At 40.2% G+C, this 19,235-nt stretch overlaps 1 protein-coding gene across 3 annotated transcripts in view; it reads right to left on the reverse strand.

The window, feature by feature from the left end:
- LOC101472255 (metal transporter CNNM4) overlaps nt 1–19,235 on the reverse strand; it is a 52,486-nt gene that overhangs the window by 13,931 nt on the left and 19,320 nt on the right. For all 3 annotated transcript variants that reach the window (XM_004555771.6, XM_004555770.6, XM_023152554.2), the window contains exons 3-5: nt 18,960–19,094; nt 16,919–17,088; nt 3,900–3,996 (exon numbers count right to left, since the gene is read on the reverse strand). In XM_004555771.6, the coding sequence (XP_004555828.1) occupies nt 3,900–3,996; nt 16,919–17,088; nt 18,960–19,094 (402 nt within the window). The remainder of the gene's footprint in view (nt 1–3,899; nt 3,997–16,918; nt 17,089–18,959; nt 19,095–19,235) is intronic.

A 19,235-nucleotide genomic window follows, 5' to 3' on the forward strand; every position in this document is an offset into this window, starting at 1 on the left:
TTTAGAAAGCTGACTGATTCTCTCTCACAACTTTTTATTGTTGGGAATGAAAACAAAAGACTTTCAGTTCTTCATTTTTTAAATCATAGTAACACAGTACTAACACAGTGTTATCTCTTCATCTGGGTCCCAATATATTAACAGAGTTATGGGGGAAAAAAAGTATAACATTAAATGATAATTCATTTAATATCAGAATGAATTTATTTCTTTAGTCCTTAAAGCATATTACCAGCTAATTTCTTTTATCTAAGTTTTATAAATGTACATTTTTTGTTATATTGCTTTTCTGCTAAACACATTGAAAAAGCTCAGTTTGAACCCGTTCAGCCTCGCAGTATTTTAGATTGAGTGTATTTTTCCTGGATTATGTAAAAAGGGTTCTGGTAAGTTGTCTAGAGAGATTTTTGATGCAACGTCCCACATCTGTCAGATCAAGCTGCTATCAGGCTGATATCTTGTCTGACCCCAGCATCGAAGGTGAGCACACCGAGATTTTCCCCGCAGATACTGAACAGATGTGCTGCAAAGACTGATGCGGCTCGATTGAACAGCATTAAGCTGGCAACTGAATACAAGCAGAAATAGACACTGTGTATAAAACTGGCAGAGAAAGGAAGGAAGTTTTGTCATGGTCCGCGGCCCGGTGTCCAAGGAGCTTATGGGATGCCCACGGGTGTGGCTGTCGACTCTACACCTGCATCCCATTCCAGGAAGTCATCAGGTGGACTATTTAACCCCGCTCAGCCAGCTGCTTCACGTCAGTCCGTTAGTCACCTTTCAGCGGTAACTTGGTGCCCAGGTGATGGTGGTTGTGAAACTCTGATTGCTCTGAACAACGCTAATCCTTTCATTGTGTGCTCAGGTAACCGTTCGGCATGTTTTGAGCCTCCTCCTGCCCGCCTGGAGTTCGGATCACCACCGGTCATCATCTCCTCTGTTTCCCTGCAGCTCTCCCACGGACCCTCACCCCTCCCTCCGGTTCCCATGGCCCAGCCCTGATCGTAAGATTAATAACTCTACCCTGTGTATGCTGTTATTCCCCTGCTCCCCAGTCACCCTCTTCGTTCTGTTGCAGGCTCTCATGGTCCTGATTACGGCGTTCCCGAGTTGCTTATCTCCCGGCCCCTTTGTTTCCCATTTACTCGGCGTGTTTTCCTTTAACCCTTCTGGGACACGCTTAGTTAGAAATAAAGTTTATTTTGCGTGCACCTTGGCGTATTGTCTCTGCTGAACTACGGTTCTTGACAAGTTTTGAATGAACTGAAAGCATGACTTTATGAGACACTGTATGATAGAAGGGAGAGAGTTCAAAAGTCATCAACAACATCAGGAGGGGCTATGTGCTTACCTGCTGCTCTCTGGCAGGTAGCTCAATGCCCTCCTGGGTTTTAAATGCACCTTAGAACACACATGCATCAACACTACATATGAGCGGGCGGAAGGAGGTTTGGAGTCTTCACACACCCCCGTTCTCTGCGGCCTGTCGGAGCAGGGGGGCTAGGAGGAGGAGATGGCCGCCCGATCGGGGTCTGGAAAGTGGGGCCTCCCCGCTGCTGCCGAGCCGGGGCAGTCTGCTTCTCTCCACCCCAGGGAAAAGGGTAACACTACCTGGGTCTGGGGCTCTCCTCAGCTCTTTCTGGGACAGTGGCGCGGCTGCCCCTCTGTTGGTCTTCCTTGGTCTCTTGTGTTCTGGGGGCCTCTGGATGTCTGGAGTCTTGATCTCCTCCATATCTGCTTCATGCCCCGGAGGATGGGGCTGTGGCGCGCTCATGCTCACAGGTGTACACACGGATGCTCACACACACACAAACTACACCCTTTTTGGCTCCTACCTCACAGCACACTGTGCGCTGTCGATCTTACGTGCTGCACAATAATGTTTAATATTTAGTATTTACTGTTATATTCCCATAGATCATCGTGATGTTGTTTATTGTATTGCTCTCTTTTTCTCCTGCTTGTTTTCTCTTTTTTCTTTCTCAACAGGTGATCCAGGTGATTGATATATGTATTTTTTGTCTGCTTATTTTGTTGGTTTTTGTTTTTTGCCCTTTATCCCCGTCCCTCTTCCCTGCTGTTTTTCTTTCCCTTTCTTTTCCCCAGTCAAGTCGGTCCCGTATTTAACAAGTGAAAATAAAATAAAATAAACAATAAAAGGTGAATCAAATAGACCATTACAGCAAGGCTGGGATGGTCCATTTGGTAAAGTAAATCCGTGGGGCATCTTTCTTCGCCTTTAGACAATAATTCTGATGGCAAAATAGCCAAACGTGACAGGAAAAAGAAAAAAAGTCATCAACAAAGCTGTTTCACAATCACTGTTGCAGTCATTTCTCCTTTCAGATACATGTGATATCCCATGGCCTCCGTGAACCCAGAACATTATTTTTTTTTAATGCTGAATACGTGCAGAAACACATGGTACAATGAAGACATAGTTCTTGTTAAAGGGATGTGAGAAACCTGAGCGTGCATTACATGTTTGTAACGCTTAAGCTACATGAAGTACGTGACCTATGGTTACTTCTAATTTACCAGCAGTTCACGTATGACAAACAGCGAGTTTTCAGATTTGTTTTTCAAATATGAAACATGTAATAAGTTACTATGAGGTGCACCAAGTGTTTATGAACAAATTATGTGAATCCGATGAAAATGTCTCAAGCACAAAACGTTTGTGACTGCGTGCATGAAAAAAAAGCAGTAATAGAAACTCGCACACGTACAGTTTCCTGTTGTGACACATGATGGTTGACAAGCTGCTTTGCACGTTCCCTCCTGCCAGCCAACAATTTTAATAACATTAATTTTTTTTTAATAATAAACAATTTAAACTGTGTTCATGCATCCAGATCAGTTTCACTGGACTTCGGCACAGATTCCAGAGGCACCAAATGTCAATAGAATATTGTTATTGGCCAATATTCACCATATTTATTGATATATCAGTCGGTATCTGCAAATGAGAGAGCCCATCATATTTATCTGTTACTGAATCAGTTGTGCTTGTTTATGTTTAAGTATTGTGCGGTAAAGAGCTTAAAGTCACGTGGGAATAACATTCAACACTGGTCAAGGTGTGATGTTTAAACACTGGTATCAGCACACATTGGTGCATCCCTTAGACTGCTGTCTAACGTATGGGACCTGCAGGTGATTCACTGGTTGAGATCATTTTCATACTCAAAACATTCAGTGACCTCTAGTGTCCTGATGTTGGTGGTGCTATGATTCTGGAAGACACCACTCCCATCAAGCTAAAAATGTTTCAATGTAAGTTAAAGGTCAGTGATTTGCAGTAACACAAAACACGGTACCAAAAAGCTCTCCTCGCTCTAGTTTCACGGGTTTATTTTTTTTCCTTTAATTTGCCACCAGACTGTATTTTACGAGCCCTTTGAAGTTGCCAACTGTAATGTTTTAAACTGTGCACCAGGTGGAGCTGGAAGACTTCTAATTCCTCTCCAAGGTGGGAATAAAGTGCGGGAATCTGACTGGTGATATGTATGTTTTGTTTTTTGTTTTTTTTAAAAACAAGACTGAATTTCAGGAACCTGGGGGACGGGCCAAAGAAGAGTGCTGTGTACTTTTGTGTACTTTTAGATGCTTTTTCTTTTTTGTCCCTGTAAATGTTTACACTTTGCTCTGTAGTGGTTCCTTCTTGCTATTTAACTAATACTAATACTACTAACTAATAGAACTTTACGTAGTCAGCTGTTAAATGTATTTAATTTGCTTATCATATACTACATATGATAAGCAACATGCTGTGTGGCACTAAAAAGAAATCCTGGGCCACATAATAATGTTGCAAAGCTGTCCGTCTGTACCAGCTGAGATATTGGTGTAATGCTCTTTGTGTGTGTGTGAAATACAGTAATGTGTTCTGGACTCACCCAGTGTGGGAGCACTGAGTGCCATGATACCATAGTATGAGAAAGGTCCGGTCTCAAACTTCATGTTCTCATTTCCAGCCTCCACCTCCACTCGACCCTGCAAAATCAAGACAGACGTTTATGTTTTTTAACAGTTAAGGCTGCAACTGTTCATGTGGATTTACTCTGAAAACTCATCCTCAAGCCTTGTGCTGAGCCACATGCAATATTTCAGAACCAATGAAAAATTAAGGCAGACATAATAGATGATTTAAAATATCTATTTCTATTTAAATGACCGCAGCATTTCGGAACATTTATGTTCTTAGATTCCAGCTATCCATTTAATCTGAAGCTAATGTTTCTATGCCAAAATAATACAAAAGACCTTACTCATTTTGACATAAATGCAGCGAAACATAACGTGGCTCTAAAATTGCCTCATGACTTGAGGCATGTAAATGTTCTGTAGTGAATCCTTTGGGGCTGTGCGTATTAGACAAGGTCATATCCTCACGACAGAACTAAACTTTCAGCAAACTGATTAAACATATGTGTGAAAGAGAAGGAGAGAGAGTTTTTATTTAAAAGGCATTTATTTATTTCCTATTATTCCTGTTCTCGCTAATCACAGGCTAACGAGTCACTGTTATCGTATTTTCACTGCATATAGTACTGTGTATGACTGCGTATGTGACAAATAAAATTTGAATTTGAAGTCCCTGCATATGCTGTAGTGTCCTTGGGTAAGACGCTAACCCCAGTGTCGGTTATATAACAACACAGCAGTGGTGTGTAGGGCTGCTCGATTATGGCAAAAATGATAATCACGATTATTTTCACTGAAATTGAGATCACGATTATTTGACGATATTTATTTAACCCTTTAAGACCTACTATAGAACCAAGTCCACCAGAGCTTATATTATTTTTTTACATGCTGTAGTGCCATTTGTGGGAGCATTTCAAGTTGCTATACATCAATACAACTGTTATAGCCCATATTTTAATAATATGTATGCATTAAGTCCATAGTAATTACATAAATTGCAAAAAAGTGCAATAAACTACAAAAAAAATTGAAAATCGCTTTTGTTTTGTTTACATATATTTCTACTTGGAGAAATTTAAGAGGCTTATCCCTCAAAACTTTAAATACAATAAAGTTGCAAAAAATAGTTTCCCACCACAGGAAATTTATTTTGAGTGTCTTCATAGTTTTATTTTGGAGATACAGCAATTTTTATATACTGCAGGAAAAACAAAAAACAATCCTATGATGCAAATTTGCAAAGAAAACAGCAGGTGCATCATTTCACTGTGGGAAGTGTTACGAACAGCTGATCGGATCGGCAAAGCGTGTTTCTGGAATATTATGTTTTTGTTCCTGCAAGCGCTTTTTATGCAATTTTTGCAAAGCTATATGTGGAAGGAAACCGTGACCGAGGACAAGCTGATGGCATAAGTTGTAAGTACAACTCCTCCGGTTTCATATGCAAAACAAATTATTGCGCTAGCTTACGTGGTTCAGATTCTACAGGGATTTAAAAGTAGTTACACAAAACGGAGCGTGCTGCTCTGACCGGCTTTAAAGGGTTAACAATGACTTTAAAAAATAATATAAAATAGTGTGCAACACCACTGAAGTTTTTTTTTTTAAACTCTCTTTTCAACCAACGGCAGTCACTCTCCAAATAACTTCTGCTTAGCTTTCTGAGCTTCCCTCGGGTCCTCTTAATCAGCGGTCTCCAACCTTTTTTGCGCCACGGACCGGTTTATGCCCGACAATATTTTCACGGACCGGCCTTTAAGGTGTCGCGGATAAATGAGGGAGGGGCTAATAATCGGCTCAGTCATTTTTAATGATCGTTGAAAGCCCAGATCGTAATCGTGATTAAAATTCGATTAATTGAGCAGCCCTAGTGGTGTGTGTGTGTGTGTGTGTGTGTGTGTGTGTGGCGCACCTTAAAAATAAAAAATTTACTTTGATTTTGTCCATCAAGTATTTCAAAGCCTTATCCAGTTTGCCATCATGTATGACAATAAAAAGGACGAATTCCTGATATTTAAAAACAGACTCACTGGCTATGTTTGGTCATTTTGATTAAAAATATTACTGGAGATACTGATTTACTTTCTGTTAAATCAGTCAATCCTTTCCCCTAATTAAGTCCTAAAGCACTGGAAGATCATAATTTCTGCTGAGCAGCCCTGACCTTTCTTTTCTTTTCTGTGAAATTATACAAATTGGCCTCTAGAGGGCGGTGCAATAGCAGGTGAAAAAACCGTATAGCAGTTATTAGTGACCATACTCGGGAGATGTTTTGCATCACTTGTGGGAAGAAATAGGTTTACTCTGGGCTTGATCAGACGTCAATAAACACTGTGAAACATGATACACATCTGGCAGTGCTGCTGTCTGCAGAGGGAGGATGTGATGCAATGGAGAGAAAGGGGAGTTAGAGTAGCACAAGTTTCTTTGTAAAGAGATATGGAAGAGAGATTAGGGGCACACAGAGGGAGATGGAGGGATAAGAGGACAGAGGACAGGACAGAAGGGGGTTAAGGAGGCCTCTGTGTTGGAGGCTGTTGGCCCGGATCGTCCTGCTGGAATGTGTGAACTGCAGCAACAACACAGCACAGTTAATCCATGCTGCCATCCCTCCTTCACTCCATCCTCCCACCCCGCTGCAAATGGACTGAGCTGATGAAAACATAACAGGTGGTAAAATAAAAGGACAACAAAAGAAGGAGATGGGCACAGGACAGAGGGTGGGCCGTGCTTACAGCAGTGACAAATACAGCAGGACAATTAGCTTAGGACTTAAATTCTAACATCTGAATGAGCTTGCTGTTAAGTGTTGATTAAACCTAATTTGGAATTTTTGTGCAGATTTTAAAGCTTCCAAACACAGCAGCCATAAAATATTTTATGTCTTTGGCTAATATTTCAGTTTAATGTTGAAATGACATTAATAAAGTGTCAACTTTACCAAAAACAGAAGGTAAGCACTGCTCTAAAAATGCAGGTTTGCATTCATGTTTCAGGAGTTTATTAAGGATTTATGTGGATAGAAATGCATATCATCAGCATGTAAAACCTGCAGACACAGATTAATAACTCAGCAATCAAAATCATAAAAACTTAACAATCAGAAATGATTGTTTTAACTTAATTATCTGTGGATTTCCCTTTAAGACCTCCTGGTTCACCACGAGCAGCCAACAAACACAATTAGTCTGATATAACCATCCATTGTGCTATTTTAGGGCGCGTGCCAATTTAGAAACCTGGCTTTGTTGTTACAAGAGATGAGAGGGAGAGAGAGTGTATCCGTCACTGGAGTTAGCAGGTGGGCGGTTTCGATCGCAAACTCTCTGGTGAATTAAACTTACAACATCGGTCTGAAGCATTTCACAACTGATGTCAAAAGTGATCAGAACAGAAATCTACACCACAGCCTAACACTCTAGAAACAATTAGGACACCAACCACATACAACCTGATTCGTGTATCCATATTTAGTCTTGTTTACCTTTTTGAGGTCTCGCTCTTCCTAAAATACTCTGTTTGCTCTCAAAAAAAAAAGACTATTTCATCATTGCTGTGCCAATTCTTTATTTGATCTGCAAATAATTAAATGATTAATCTGGTGATTGAATGGATAAAAATGCTGATTAACATAAACACAGATGAGAGAAAGAGTGAAAGAAAACAGTAACAGTAAGACACACACACACACACACACACACACACACACACACACACGATTTGAGGTTAACTGGGTTAAATTCGTTACATATGGTGCTGATGTGTATTCCTGTGAAACTGTGTGTTATACAGCGAGCTGACGAACTGAGGGTGCAGAGGGGGTAACATCTAAAGGACAATAAACAATGACCAATCATCTGCTGACCTGTCAGGTGATTAATTATTTGACACTTTGTTTGCTTGCTAACTGCAGCACAGGGTGCCTCGAGGTTCCTCTTTATCTGAAACTGCACAGCATTTTTATCCTTTCCCCATCCCAGAGACAATGTGCGACTTTTTAATTGGCAGACGCTTTTCTGAAGTGTAGCTTTTAACCATCACGCCATCATATGTCATACAAAAGTGAACCAATTATCACCCTACTGGGGATAACTGCAAATAGTGCCAGCAGATTAGCAGATTTGAGCACAAAGAGATGACGGTGATAGTTTTCGCACAGCTGAATAAACGTCAAACAGAAAACTGATTAAACAGAAGTGCGAGATGGTCGAGAATTTGCTCCAGTGTCCTGTTATATATTACGGAGCAAGGAGCAGACGGCTGAGTTTATTAAAGTCCACAGACACAGCTGGTGACGCAAATCTGAAGGCTAGACCGTCCCATTTCACAGCTTTGCACTTCCGACCTATTCGCTCATCAAAGGCCCACGTAGACCGCGAAGGACGATTCATGGATGCCAAAGACAAGCAGCAGTTGTAACGGTTATTTGAATCATTATGTTTTATTTGCTTTAAGCTTATTCTATATACTGAATGAGGGTGTTGGTAAAGTTTCATTTAAAGAAAATGTATTTGTATTTGAAGTGGGGGTGTCCTGACAGTGACCTGTCTGAGTGTATTCCAGTGAGAGTTGTGATTAAAAAAAAACCTACAAATTATAGTTTTGCACTAGTGCATCTAACAAATGAAAGATCACGTGTTCGATCCCAGGAGGAGACATGAATCCATTTAGGGCTGCATTAGCAGAGAATTAAATATGCAGCACTACCTGCTGTGGCGACTCCTTGTGAATAAGGGAGAAGTCAAAAGTCAGATCAAATGGCTGTGCAAATGTTAAACATGTTTTGGTGACTGGTATTCAGGTACAGTCACACCTTCAGGCTTGTCCTGGATACTCCCACATGGCTGCATGCTACAGTTTACAAGCCAACATTAACATGTAATGCTATTTGACCTTTTAGATTAAATTTGTATTTCAAGAACATGTTTTGGGTGGATGGGGGCAAAATCAAACTACATTTCCCAAATCAGGACAATCCTTCCTCTCAGTGGGCGAATTTTCATTTTAGCTTTATTTTGAAGGCTACGTTGACTTGGCACGACTCCCTTTGGCAAAATGTTTTGGTCCAAATTTGTCTGGTTAGAATCATTCACACCTGCTCACTGCACCCACAGGCTCCTGCAGAGTAATCGGAGGTCGAATGCCTTAATCAAGGACAACCCGCTACTGAAAGACGAGCAGACATTCGCTGCAAGCCTCCTCTAACTGTTCTCCTTTACTGGCAAAGCAGAAAAGAAAACAAACAACCACCAGGAAGATTCGACATCCCTCGAACAACTCCTCTACCGTTGCCCCACAAGTATACAAGGTTTACAGTAGCGAGACTTCCTTCTATGACTGCTAATGAAATTGTTAAACCTGCTCTGCCACCAGCGTTTTGCCTCTTACAAGTATATCAGAGCTGTGAAAGATGTCAATCATCTCCTGGCATGTTAGTCATGTCTGTGTGTATGTGAATACTGGCAAAGGTCAAATAGTGAGCTTGAAACATATGCATGCTAAAAACCAAACCAAACCAAACAAACAAAAAAGAAACACACATAGAAACATGCTGAAGCTTGACTCCGAGCGACATAAGCCACACACGCTGCTGGACGGTTGGTGTTTAATTTAAATGGAGGTTAACGTGGGAGGGAGGAGAGAAAGAATAGAAACAGAGGGAGGCAGAGGACAAACGCGAGAGGTGTAAAGTCTGCCGGTGCTCTGATCAGACCCGACGTTAAGCAAAAGCACAGTCATGACATGAAAACATCATGAAAGCAGAGCACTTTCATTAGCCGTCCACCAGTGCTTGTTTATTAGGTATCAAAGTCATTTTTTTCAGATTTGGGATATGAGAAGAAAGTCTTTCTTAAAAGTCTCAGTCAGATCTGCAGTAAAAACTGTCTCAAACCTTAATTACGAAACCCTCTTAAGCTCCTGTATGAGATAAAAGCTCAGACTTTCTGCTCTAGTCTGCCCAAAACAAAGTGAGTGAGAACCATAAGTGACACTAGCCTCGTGGTGATCAAACCACTGAGAATACATTTTAAGAGCAGTAACATTATATTTCCAGAAAAAAAAAAAAAATCTTTAAATGTTGTTGTGAGCACTCTGTACTATTAGGAACTATATTCTCTCTGGTGTTTATCTCTTACATATCTTGATACTCACTGGACTTCCATAAATCAAATTCTTTGACACAGGTGAATCAGTCTTATCTGCCCTGTTGCACAAAATGTTTTCTTTCTGACGTCCTTCATTGCTCGAGGACTCTTAAGAAAGGCTCAAGGAGTAGGCAGGTGCACTGCTTTAAAACACAAGGGAAACATTTAAGAGTCTAACTGTAAAAATGAATGCAGCACAGAAACACTTTCATGCCGATCATCTTTTTTTAAATAACCAAAACTGTAAAAAATGACCATGTTACTGTGTGAAGCAAACGATTATTTAAACCTTTATTTAAAAATCTAGTAGAAGTCAAACTGGAAATTGCGGTCAAGCTGTGGATGAAGGAATTATGCATAAAACACGTGTATATTTAGCAGACCTGCAAAAAAGGCTGAAAAGATTGGCTTTGAATATTTCTCCCCTAAATATTAGTTTCAAACAGCTAGTACATTTTCAGCCAGCAACTAGCTGAAAATTAAGGCCCATCTCAGGCTAAAAGGAACTTCACTGAAGATCACCATTCAAGGAAAGTTTGGAATAATCTTCAGAATTTAGAATGTCTGATCCAGTATTCGTGAAAAGCGACGTTTTAACAATGATTAATTTTTATGTTCATTTGTTTTCTAGTTAATATTTAGCACCTTGTCCTTTCACCAAATACATGAAAACCACTTTGATTAAAATTTTCTTCACACACAGTTCCTGAATGACTGACGAGTGATACTTGAGAGGAAAAAAGGAAAAATTAAAAAAAAAAAAGTGTCCTATAACAGTTACACACTTCTCTTTGTCTCAGAGACGGAGCCTGTCCTTCCAAAAGGACAACAGAAACAATTGTCACTACATGGAGCTCTCACAGGCCATAATTCATAAACATACACATCATATGGGCCTTACTGCAGAAGAAAGAGACCCACAACACAATGTGTTAGTACACCACAATTTGCTTTAGTTTCCGAGGGTGGTAATAAACCTCAGAGCAACACATCTCGTGCTCATTTCTAACTAACTTTGAGCTGTTCAGCTATTCAGCTTAAAGTTCAACGAAGGTGTGTTTTCTGGTTGTGTGTTTTTGCTGAACTGTAGGTGGGTCTTGGCCAAAGTTCAAGCGGCCACGTTAGGACTCATCAGCACTGTGATATTTGTCAGTAACGACAGCTTATGCATCAAACCGATCTTTGTGAACTTGAATGATCATTTATGTTGTGCTGCGACTGCTAAACACTTCAGCGACAAAGCATAGCAATGGCAGTGTCAAGGAAGCAGGACTTCAAAAAGAAAGGAGGAGTCAGTGAAAGTATGACAGCAGAGGTTAAGAGGTTTAAGAGAGCAAGGTGAGAGAGGATGTCCTGGCACAGAGTTGAAATGAGGACCTGATGTCACTAAAGAAACATTTTGAGGACCTTAGAGGACAGACAGGAGGGGCTCAGGGAAAGGCAGCCATCTGCTGTGACATATTTAAGGTTCAGGAAAGAGAAGCAGTTTCAGATACACACACGGCGACCGGAAGCGTTTTATCAGAAATCAGGGGAAGCCCCGCAGCAACTAAGTCTATAGCAGTGTAACAGAGGGTGGCTGCATTGGGTGGCAGAAGTCACCCAATGCAGCTCTAACTGTAAGCTTAATCAAAAATGAAAGTTTCAAGCCTAATCTTCAAATAGAGAGGCCTCCTGAACCCAAATCTGGAGCCAGTTCCACAGGAGACAACCCTCGTAGAGCAGAATATTTATTAAAACCTAATATGAAGTATATCAACAGTTTATTTCTAATTAGCTCTTATTTTTGTACTACCTGCTTTTGTTTCTTATAGTCAAGGAAAATCATTGCTGCCATCTCCACCCTCACTCCTACTTTTACACTCTGGGATTAGGGCTGTGCGATATGACCAAAATCTCATATCCAGATATAAGACATATATCGTCCCGATAACAAGATATAAATCACAAAAATTTAACATTTTCTGTAAATTCTGTGAATCTCAGGCAGCTCGACTTGCATGAAGTGTTTCCAGCTGGGCGTGGTGTACCTGGAGTAGCGTGAAAATATATATTTTTAGACATAAGTTGTAAAGGCCGCCGTTTTCTTTGTGAGTATTTATTGCACGGCGTGCTGCGGGGAAAAGCCTGTTCTAACGTTTGAGTCTAAGGTTTATTTTTTAGCACCTGACGGTCTTTTTTGCTTCTCATCCGTCAATACTCTGCATACTAGTTCACATGATTCCGTTTATTTTGAAAAGTCTCGTGAGCTTTATTGTGAAAGGTTTATGTGGAAACTAAACAAGTGGACACGCGATGGTTTTACCGTCGTTGTTGCTAACGACAACGCATAAAAACAGGCGCTTGTCCATCTGTAGTGTGGTTATATTAAATATAAGAGAAAGAGAGAACTTTAGGACATTAATATAGCCACTACAGCGACCATCAAAATGATCAAAAAATATTGCCATAAACAGTTTATTTTGCGACACCACGAAACAAACGATAGCGTAAAATGAAACAATAGATGTTTTTATATCGTCATCCGATATATATCGTTATATCGAACCGCCCTATCTGGGATAACATAATGTCTCCCACAAGAGAGAAAACCAATAAACAATATTGCAGCCATCTAGTCACAAACAAGAAGGCATCCCTTACAGGAGGGATGGAATTGTGTGTTGCAGTCACAAAGAAAGGTAAATGCCATTCTGTGTGACTATTACAACTCTGGAAAATAGATTCAGAGGCACATTGAGGTGATAAGGACCCACACTGTCTGAGGATCCTTCCTGCTGTGTAGGTTGCATTTGTGTTTGTGTGAAGCTCAGTAGAGCCCCTGCAGAGGTCTGAGGATTCACTGTCACCGGTTTGTTAATAACTTATAACAAAGCCTGCAGGGGCTCTGCCTCAAACCACACACATACACACACATGCACCACCTGACATTGATTGTGGTGTGTGTGTGTGTGTGTGTGTGTGTGTAAGAGGGAGACTGTGGTTGTGAGCTTTCACGTGCGAGGCCTAGTATGTCCTGCCAGCCTCTTGTGTTTAGTGGTTTGCGAGCATGTGTTTGTCATAAAATGAACTGCTGATGTCAAACTGAACAGTTTCCTCCAACAGTTTGTGCAAACTGATTGACTCACACACACACAAACATTTCCTCAGTGGGATTTAACAGTGTGAGTCAGTGTCAACTAACAAGAAGCTCAACCCCAGCCTAACGTGTCGATGGTGTAGGCTCCATCTCTCGCTCTCTCACACACACACTCACACACAAAGATTGCCTCCTTTTAAGTGTAGGAATATTTCTTATTCTCACAGGACTCCATTTTTCCATCTCTTGTTCACAACAGGAAGGAGCTTCTCTTTAATAATGATGTGATGTAATTACCCTGGAATGTACTGCGTGTACAGCACTTCAGAAACTAGTTTGTCCACGAAACAAATGCATAACAGAGATTTCTCAAAAATAAAATGATCAAACCTCTTGTACAACATCAAAACATAACAGGAAAATTTATACTTGAAATAAAACACCATCTAAAAATGTTCAGATGATGCCTGCACATCTCCTAAAGCTGAGTGAACCCTGTGAACACAACAGAAGTTGGACTCGGGCTGCGATACTGACTGTTTTGTGAGAATCACTAAGCATCTTTATAGACGCATAAATCACTCGGGTCATAAACAAATAGGCTGTCTGCTGACAGCAAGGATCACTGCCAGGAAAACACACACATATGCAAAGTAATCATGTGGACCCTATAAAAGGAGTGGAACAAGTGCAGCGAATTATCATATCTGAGGTTTTTTATTCTCACGAGTCAACCGCACACTGGATGTTGATGTAAACATAAGAGTAAAAAAAATTACGTCTGCATATAAACATACAGTTCAAAGTATGTGCAGTGAGTCAATCTATGAAAACAAGCAGAGATTTATTGAAAGTATTTCTCCCCTTATCTAAAGACGTCCCAAACCGTCTTTGGACTCTGCATTTTGAAGTCAGAAAAGACCATATTTGGATAAGAAGATGGTTATCAGCTAAGGCGAGTGGGCTTGGTCAATGAGTCGTATGAACTGCTGAAGAACAATAATAAAATAGTAGAATTTTACACACAAAAGCAAACTTCATGGACGACCTATTTCAATATGGCAGTCAATGGGACCTCGCATTTAGGGCTCGCTTCAAGTGGCCATTAAGGGAACTGCAGTTTCTGGTACTGACTTTATTTTACAGCCTTGTGACTGAAACAAGCTAAAAGGCACACATTATTTAAGGGGGGGGGTTTAAAAAACAAAACAAATGCAGAATCGTATTAACCTCCTTCTCAAGTTGCAAAGACATGTCAGATTGTAAAAGGGAAAACGACTGTCTCTCACTTGCTTTATAATCTCAGTAAAACATTCTCATGAGTTTGAAGTCTCAAATGTTAGTTGCAAGTCTTATTTAGTATAGCACAATGTTCATTTTCTAAACTTTGGTCCCATTTAGAGCAAAGTAGACAATAAAGCACAGCATGCTTTAGGCCAGACCTACGCTGAGACTGGCAAGTCATGACCACATGAGCACGTAATATCCTTGGTTTCTCAATCAGACCAACTTCTCGCTTGCTGCATCTGGTTTTAGAAAACCATTATGGCAGCTCAAGACTTCAAAATGAGACTACACAGATCGGTGGGCGATCTCCTATGTCCCGCTTTTATATAGTGTGTATGGGATCAACTATAGAATCTGGTGTTATGTACTCTGTATTGCTTAATGAGGGCTCGAGCCAGGAAAGTCCGATGTGTCACAATGTGTTGCAGTTTTATTTGGGCAATAAATAAATTAAAGCGGAACCCCGGCGAGTGCAAGCCATTTTTTTTCTTTTGCTTGCACCTGCCCATGTTTTAGTGTGGATGTTGTAGGTTAAGTAATCTCAGCTCTTTCCAAATCCATATCCCTGGATTTTCTTTTTTTTTGGTAACTTGAGGCAACCCATCAAACTTCACAAATCTCTGTTTTGTGTTTGCACACATCAGAAAAGTACTGTACTGTGTACTGTGGGTTCAGCATTACTGCTTGGTCCCTAGTTAGAGGCTTCTGTGGTATCTTTCTATGCAGAAACCAGAGGTGGAAAATTGTAAGCCCCGCATGCTTACAGTAAATGCCACCGACTTATTCCACATGTGGGGTCCACAAAAGCTACAGTATCCGGCCTCCCACCGGGAAAATCTCACAGGGGAGAATGGAGGGGAGAAAGCTGAAATAGATCTCCGGATTAGTGAACCCTGCTAATGACTGTTTGGGAACAATGACATAAACGATCTCTGGGAAATATGTGTGTGTGAAAGAGTGACATTAAGACAATGAAGCGTAGTTTTCCCACCCTTTGGGATTTGAGTGCACGTCTATATGTACACAGAGTGAGTGCAGCAGATGTGCAAAATCAGGGCAAGTTACTTTTTTGTGCGCTACAGTATGGACGTGTAGAAGGAGGTGGTTTTCAAGATGAAAATGGTTGTGTCTATGTCAGTTTTGGGATTGGTGTATTGAAGCAATCTGACAGCAGCGAGTTTGTGATGTAATCAGTTCCTCCAGGCATATAATGCATGTCGTCTAGGACCCCAATGCAGCCCTACTACCGGCACCGCTTGTCTGTCCGAGGTCACTGCACTGTGAAATCTTCTTTTCACCCTTTTAATCAATCAAACCTGATTATTAGGTCACTATTTATAATTACTACTGAATTACAGACGGCAATATGGCAACACATTCCCACTGTGGATAAAAGTACAGAGTCATCTAAACATTACACCTACAGGAAATCCAGAAATGAAGCATGTGGGCTAATGTTAACACCAGAGGAGGTTTGAGACTCTGCAGTGTAAATGATGAATCCTCAACATTTGGCAACCCTGCTCTGTCCCTAAATGCTTCCACTTTGAAACCACACCAGTTGAAGTCAACAATAAATTATTTAGGAGAGTAGGAATTTCACAAGCTCCCTTGTTGCCACAGTGCCATCTTATTACAGTACCAAGCTTGAATTGAAACAAATGTTAATTGAAGCAGACTGAATGGAAAGGTACTTGATTTTACAGATCTATGGCAATGAGACTGAAAACACAAATTGCTATTGCTATTGGTAAGAAGCGTGTGGCCCAGTACTTTTGGGTGCAAATTTCTTTTCATTCCCTATACTACTATACCTTTTGCCACAAGAGTAACAAGTCTTTTCTTGATAAATAGAAGCATGAAACACAGGCTGAAATATTTCATGAAAAATCTGGACGAAAAGCATCGGAAAAATTTGAAGTTTTCAACTGTGCGGTTCATGTTTCATCTCCTGTTACTGCAGGTGTGCCATGAACGTAGCAGCTTATGCCTAGGTAAGCGAATCATATGTCTCTGCTGAGTTTCTTTTTCCCGCCACTGATGTGAAGATGTTGCTTAAATGTTAAACGGTAAAAGCATATTTAAAGCTTTGGGCAAAAATCTTTTCTTCTATGCCTAACTACAGAGATGAACAGCTAGCTTAATTAATCATCATTAATAATTAATTTAATTGTTAATCAAGTAAAGATATACAATATTTTCATTCAACAAATGCTATCTGCTGATAAAACTCTTGTCATATAGAACACCACAGTTTCCTTCAGCAACAGGTACTTCTAAGGTCTTTCTGACACAACAGCTAAACAAAATGCAAAAAAATCCTGGTGCTGTGCTGTCAATGAAGAGTTCAAAGCAAATATCTGACAGCAGAGTGAGCAACTACAGATTTTTGGATTCGGACCAACCATTTTTCCAAATCTAGCCTGAAGCAACAAAGGAGTCAAATACACATGTATTTCCCTGAATCACTGAGTACCTGCAGGATGAGAATGAAGTAGTCGACCGGCTTGCCCCTTTGGTAGATGTAGTGATGGGACGACCGCTTATCGTTCTCATTGAACTTGATCTCCTGGATCACATCGGGGTGACGCAGGATTCGCAGCAGCACCTTGTCTGAAATCTGAGATGGGTTGAACAAGCTCACCTCTGCCGAAAGAGAAAAAGCAGAACAACAGATATTTTACACCATTTATTAGTGAAGACTAAAGGACACTTTTTTTTTTTTTTAAATGTAAGTACTCTTAAGTATATAGTCTGACCAAAACAGACCAAGGCATTTCTTAAAATAGTAAACATGAAATTAAACAGTGTTGGTTAATTTCATCCACATGTTAGGCCAACCTATAATTTACAGTCCAGCATAAACATAATGAAAACACAGGTTACTCAAGCTGAGTTTAAGGTGCATCATATGTTACGTTGTTAGTAGGTAGGCCACCAACTATTCAATTAAAGGATCCAGATGTACTTAAATGAAAATCAACAATTCTGAAACTGCAGACAAACAAACACAATATGACACTATTGTGTTACCCATGTGTGGCTCTTAACGCCTGGTGACAGCTGTAAGGTTTAAAGATTATTCAGGTAAGGACGAATTGATAATTACATTTTGTTCATGGTCCAACAATCTAATAAGATTTGTTTTTGCGACACGTTTTTGTCAAAGGATTGTTTTTAAAATAATGTTAGCTTTTGAATAGTTGAATTAACTACAATTGAAACACTTTTTCAATGAAAAATAAATAAAGTTTTATAAAAATAATACATTGTTTTGATAACTAAACACTTGGTTGAAGTGTTTATTGAGCAAAAACGCTGCAGAGATGTTTAATGCATGGTGTCCTTGTTTGTTTGTTTTTTGGCATTCCTTTTTTTTTTTTTTTTTTAAGTAAATGAGAAAGAAGAAGAACTGTTGAAATATATTTGGTTTACATGGATTTCTCAACCGTCAGGCTGTTGCAATCAGAGCTCAGCTGTAAGTGCTTTGTTCCCCACCCAAACTGCAAACAAAGCCATGGTCACTGCACACTGAGAAGTGAGGCATACTGTATATTGCCAATGTTGGAATTCATCATCGGAAAGGCAAACAACCTCCTTTCACTATGGTTTACATAGTTAGTCAGAGTGTTCATCTGTATTGTTGCTGTTGCTGGGATTCAGTGTTTTCAATGATTTCGTAAATCAAAGGTGTAGCTTTTAAATTTTATGTCTACTATTAATGGCTTTTAATATCCTTAAAAAAAAACCCAAAAAGCAAAGTCGTCAAGACTGGTGAAGCTAACAGTTATTAGTCCTTAAACCCACACGGAAGCATTTATGTGATAATGCACGTTCTACTGTCTGAAATGTGTCTGTCGACCATCAGTCATACTGCAGGAATGCAGCAGTGCACAAAGGCATTAGAGACATGTTCTCAAATCTGCTGGGAAAGAATCATTAATGTGAACATAAGTCAGCAGACACTGACGTTATGCCTCCAGACAAAGCAGACGTGAATACCACAGTGTGTGCCAGGGAAGGAAGTGCTATGTCATGCTAGCAGTGGCTAACTGCCAGATGCAGTGACTAACTCCCCGATGCAGTTAGCCACTGCTTCATATCAGCTAACACACACTTAGCAGATAGATTCCTACGACTTCTCAAGAGATGTGTGTCATTGGTAGCATTACATGCAGCTGGCTAGAGTCTGTCCAGAGTTGATGGCAGGCACAGGCAGACATGTTGATCGGTCTTAAATAGATCCTAAAAGTAAATAAATCACTCATCACTGCATGCATAGACCTGTCTTTCCTGTCAGATGGTCACATGACAGAATCCTTCACTTACCGACATCCCAAAGGTGTTTTTTGTGCATTTCATATGATAAAATAAAATAAAGTTACATTATGATGGTTTTTTTGAAACACATCCATCAAAATGAAGGAAGCCTACCATAAATCTACTGAGTACACGTAACACTGCGATTACTGACAGTGAATGTGTGTCATTTCCTGTTTCCACACTTCCTTTCTCACCTGTAGCCAGGAAACGATGGGCAGCCAGCAGCAGCTGAGGAGAGATCTTCACCTTAGATTCACTCTCATGTTTAAAGGCAGAGAAGTCTCTCTTGTTTTTGTTGGGTGCCACCTTTTTCCTCGTGCGATTATCAGCTAAGAAGAGCAAAAAAAAATCAAAAACAGAAGAAGCAACATTTATTAATGATCAAATCAAATCACTTTTATTGTCACATCACATGTGCAGGTACACTGGTACAGTACATGCGACTGAAATTCTTGTGTGCAAGCTTCACA

The sequence above is a fragment of the Maylandia zebra genome, linkage group LG12 (assembly GCF_041146795.1).
Source record: "Maylandia zebra isolate NMK-2024a linkage group LG12, Mzebra_GT3a, whole genome shotgun sequence".
Taxonomy (NCBI): domain Eukaryota; kingdom Metazoa; phylum Chordata; class Actinopteri; order Cichliformes; family Cichlidae; genus Maylandia; species Maylandia zebra.